Below are 4,868 nucleotides of genomic sequence, written 5' to 3' on the forward strand. Positions count from 1 at the left end.
TTTGGGGTTGGTCATGGCTTTTGGGGTCGGTCATGGCTTTGGGGTCGTTCGTGGCTTTTGGGGTTGGTCATGGCTTTTGGGGTCGTTCGTGGCTTTTGGGGTCGTTCATGGCTTTGGGGTCGTTCATGGCTTTGGGGTCGTTCGTGGCTTTGGGGTCGTTCATGGCTTTGGGGTTGGTCGTGGCTTTTGGGGTCATTCATGGCTTTTGGGGTCGGTCGTGGCTTTTGGGGTCGGTCGTGGCTTTTGGGGTCGTTCATGGCTTTGGGGTCGTTCATGGCTTTGGGGTCGTTCATGGCTTTGGGGTCGTTCACGGCTTTGGGGTCGTTCATGGCTTTGGGGTCGTTCACGGCTTTGGGGTCGTTCATGGCTTTGGGGTCGTTCACGGCTTTGGGGTCGTTCGTGGCTTTTGGGGCCCTCCCGCAGTTACGAGGTGCAGCTGGAGAGCCGGGTGAGGAGGAGGGGGCTGGGCAAGTTCCTGCTCCAGATCCTGCAGCTCGTGGCCAACAGGTGAGAAAGGGGGGTCGGGGTGGAATGGGGGGGGTTGGGGTGGGTTTGGGGTGGAATGGGTGGGGTTGGGTGTGAATGGGGTGTGTTTTGGGGTGGGTTGTTTGGGGTGGAATGGGTGGGGTTGGGGTGGAATGGGGGGGGTTGGGGTGGAATGGGTGGGGTTGGGGCAGATTTGGGGTGGAATGGGTGGGTTTGGGCAGGTTTGGGGTGGAATGGGTGGGCTTGGGGCGGGTTTGGGATGTAATGGGTGGGGTTGGGGTGGAATGGGGGGGGTTGGGGTGGGGTTGGGGTGGAATGGGTGGGGTTGGGGGGGGGGGGTGGGGGGGGGTAGTGGGTGGTGGGGGGGGGGTGTGGGGGGGGGGGGGGTGGGGGGGGTTGGGGTGGAATGGGTGGGGTTGGGGCAGATTTGGGGTGGAATGGGTGGGTTTGGGCAGGTTTGGGGTGGAATGGGTGGGCTTGGGGCGGGTTTGGGATGTAATGGGTGGGGTTGGGGTGGAATGGGTGGGGTTGGGGTGAGGTTGGGGTTGCATGGGGTGGGTTTAAGGTGGAATGGGGCAGTTTTGGGATGGACTGGGACAGTTTGGGGTGAGATGGGGAAGTTTTGGGGTGAGATGGGGCAGTTTTGGGGTGAACTGAGCCCATTTTGGGATGAACTGAGCCTGTTTTTGGGATGAACTGAGCCTGTTTTTGGGGATGAACTGAGCCTGTTTGGGGTGAACTGAGCCTGTTTGGGATGAACTGAGCCTGTTTGGGATGAACTGAGCCTGTTTGGGATGAACTGAGCCTGTTTTGGGATGAACTGAGCCTGTTTGGGATGAACTGAGCCTGTTTTGGGATGAACTGAGCCTGTTTGGGATGAACTGAGCCTGTTTGGGATGAACTGAGCTGTTTTTGGGTGAACTGAGCCTGTTTTGGGGTGAACTGAGCCTGTTTGGGGTGAACTGAGCCTGTTTGGGATGAACTGAGCCTGTTTCGGGGTGAACTGAGCCTGTTTGGGGTGAACTGAGCCTGTTTTGGGGATGAACTGAGCTGTTTTTGGGGTGAACTGAGCCTGTTTTGGGATGAACTGAGCTGTTTTTGGGGATGAACTGAGCCTGTTTCGGGGTGAACTGAGCCTGTTTCGGGGTGAACTGAGCCTGTTTTGGGGTGAACTGAGCCTGTTTTGGGGTGAACTGAGCCTGTTTGGGGTGAACTGAGCCTGTTTTTGGGGATGAACTGAGCCTGTTTTTGGGGATGAACTGAGCCTGTTTTTGGGGATGAACTGAGCCTGTTTGGGATGAACTGAGCCTGTTTTTGGGGTGAACTGAGCCTGTTTTGGGGATGAACTGAGCCTGTTTGGGATGAACTGAGCCTGTTTTTGGGGATGAACTGAGCCTGTTTGGGATGAACTGAGCCTGTTTTTGGGGATGAACTGAGCCTGTTTTTGGGATGAACTGAGCCTGTTTTTGGGGATGAACTGAGCCTGTTTTTGGGGTGAACTGAGCTGTTTTTGGGGATGAACTGAGCCTGTTTTTGGGGTGAACTGAGCCTGTTTTTTGGGGGTGAACTGAGCTGTTTTTGGGGTGAACTGAGCCGTTCCGGGGTCCCCCAGCACGCAGATGAAGAAGGTGATGCTGACGGTGTTCAAGCACAACCTGGGCGCGTTCCAGTTCTTCCGGGAGGCCCTGCAGTGAGTGCTGCTGCCCCAAACCCGCCCCTTTTGCCCCCCAAAAGGCCCCCCGGGGGGGTGTAACCCCTGTGGCACGACTGTCGTTGCAGTGGCCGGGGCCGGGCGCCGCGGGCAGGAGGGGCAGGGGCGGCGACGGAGGTGGGTGCTCAGGACCCCCCTCGGCCCCGGGCAGGGGGGCAGCCACGGCTGCAGGGGGCTCGACCCCTGCTTTGGGAGGGTTAAACCCCCTTTTTTCAGGGGTTCACCCCTTTTTTGGGGGGATTTTGAACTGGTTTTTTCAGGGGTTAAACCCCTTTTTTGGGGGGATTTTGAACTGGTTTTTTCAGGGGTTAAACCCCTTTTGTGGGGATTTTAAACCCCTTTTGTGGGGACTTTAAACCCCTTTTGGGGGGACTTTAAACCCCTTTTGTGGGGACTTTAAACCCCTTTTGTGGGGACTTTAAACCCCTTTTATGGGGGGTTAAACCCCTTTTTGGGGGGATTTTAAACCCCTTTTATGGGGGTTAAACCCCTTTTATGGGGGGATTTTAAACCCCTTTTATGGGGGGTTAAACCCCTTTTGTGGGGACTTTAAACCCCTTTTGGGGGGGTTAAACCCCTTTTGTGGGGACTTTAAACCCCTTTTGTGGGGACTTTAAACCCCTTTTATGGGGGGTTAAACCTCTTTTTGGGGGGATTTTAAACCCCTTTTATGGGGGGTTAAACCCCTTTTGTGGGGACTTTAAACCCCTTTTTTTGGGACTTTAAACCCCTTTTGTGGGGGGTTAAACCCCTTTTGTGGGGATTTTAAACCCCTTTTGTGGGGATTTTAAACCCGTTTTTATGGGGGGTTAAACCCCTTTCTGGGGTGATTTTAAACCCCTTTTATGGGGGGTTAAACCCCTTTTGTGGGGATTTTAAACCCCTTTTATGGGGGGTTAAACCCCTTTTCTGGGGGGATTTTAAACCCCTTTTATGGGGGGTTAAACCCCTTTTGTGGGGATTTTAAACCCCTTTTGTGGGGGGTTAAACCCCTTTTGTGGGGGGTTAAACCCCTTTTATGGGGGGTTAAACCCCTTTTGTGGGGATTTTAAACCCCTTTTGTGGGGATTTTAAACCCCTTTTGTGGGGGGTTCAACCCCTTTTTGGGGGGTTTCAAACTCCTGGTTTTTTCAGAGGGTTAAACCTCCTTTCTTCAGGGGGCTAAACTTCCCTTTTTTGGGGAGGGGGTTAAACTCCCTTTGGGGAGTGACCCCCCCTTTTCCCGGGGGGTTCAAGCCCCTTTCCTGTGCCCCCCCCCAGGTTCGAGGTGGACCCCACGTCCCCCAGCGTGTCCGGCTGCTGCGGGGACGACTCGTCCTACGAGATCCTGAGCCGCAGCACCAGGTTCGGGGACCCCCACCCCGGGGGGGGCCCCTGCGGGGGCTGCTGCCACTGAGCCCCCAGACCCCGGGAATTCACCCCAAACCACCCCCTGCCCACGGGGGAGCGGCCTGGCCTGCTGGGACCCCCCAAACGGGTGACAAACCACCCCCCCTCGCCCCCCCTAAACGTCTCTGGAGGGGAGGGGGGGGGGGAAGCACAGGTGAAGTTTGGGGCCGGAAGGGGCGTTTTGCCCCGTTTTTTTGGGTTTTCGTTCCTTTCTGTTTGTTTTTTTCAGCGGGTTTGTTTGTACGTCACAAATAAATAATGATGGACCTTTGGCTGGGGGCTCCTGTTGTCCCCCCTCCCCCAGTTGTCCCCCCTCCCCCAGTTGTCCCCCCTCCCCCAGTTGCCCCCCCCCGTTGTCCCCCCAGTTCCCTACTGGGGGCAATAATGTACCCCTGGGGGCGTGGCCTGGGCTTAAGGGGTGGGGCCTGACCTGGGGGCGTGGCCTGAACTGAGAAGGCAAAGCTTATACTGAGCAGCGGTGGCTCTGATGGGCGTGGCCCGTTCGGGGGGTGGAGCCTCAGCGCCAGAACGCCCTCGTGTTTGTGGGCGTGGTCTGATTTCACTGGGCGGGGCTTCCCAGGGCAGCGATGGATTGCTATCGGGGGCGTGGCCTGTGGGGGAGCGGGGAGGGGTTACACTGCGAGAAAGGTGTGGGTTTAGCGGTGTGGGCGTGGTTTCATCGCAGTGGGTGTGGCTTCATCGCAATGGGCGTGGCCAGGCCCGCCTGGGGGCGTTCCCGTCACAGACCGGAAGCCGCCTCGGCGGAGGGGCCTCGTCCCGCGCGCTTCCGGCGGAAGTGACGTCACAGTCCGGCCGCCATGGCGCCCGCCGCGCTGCTCGCCCGCTCCCTCCTTCGCTCCGCGGCCCGGCCCGGCCCGGCCCCGCGCGGGATCGTGTCGGGGCCGCCGCAGAGCCCCATCGGGGGCGCGGTGAGCGCGGGGGGGGTTGTGCGGGGACCTCCTGCCCCGGGGGGGGGGCGCGCGGGGTGACCTTGGGAGGGGGCGGGGGGGACACGGCGGGGGCTGACGGGGTTGTGCCCCCCCCCCCAGGAGAGCGTGGTGGGCTTCGCCGCCATCTTCCTGTCCTGCCTCGGCCCCGCCGCCTGGGTGCTCGCGCACCTCAACGACTACAAGAAGCGGGAGGAGTGAGACGGGAACAGCCCCCCCTCCTCCTCCTCCCCCCGCCGCGTCGGGAACACCTGCTCCGGGACCCCCCAGGACCAAGACCCCCCCCAGGACCAGGACCCCTCCCAGCAGCGGGACCCCACGAGACGAGGACCCTG

At 59.3% G+C, this 4,868-nt stretch overlaps 1 protein-coding gene across 1 annotated transcript; it reads left to right on the forward strand.

The window, feature by feature from the left end:
- Nucleotides 1-409: 409 nt before the first annotated feature.
- Nucleotides 410-3,691, forward strand: NAA40 (N-alpha-acetyltransferase 40, NatD catalytic subunit; the record flags this gene model as incomplete). The annotated part of the gene is made up of 3 exons (XM_039378822.1): nt 410-507; nt 2,099-2,176; nt 3,458-3,691. Coding segments are annotated over 3 exons (312 nt in total), but the record flags the coding sequence as incomplete, so codon positions are not given.
- Nucleotides 3,692-4,868: the final 1,177 nt, after the last annotated feature.

The sequence above is a fragment of the Pipra filicauda genome, unplaced genomic scaffold (assembly GCF_003945595.2).
Source record: "Pipra filicauda isolate LSUMZ 115617 unplaced genomic scaffold, ASM394559v2 scaffold1498_size28046_pilon, whole genome shotgun sequence".
NCBI classification, from domain to species: domain Eukaryota; kingdom Metazoa; phylum Chordata; class Aves; order Passeriformes; family Pipridae; genus Pipra; species Pipra filicauda.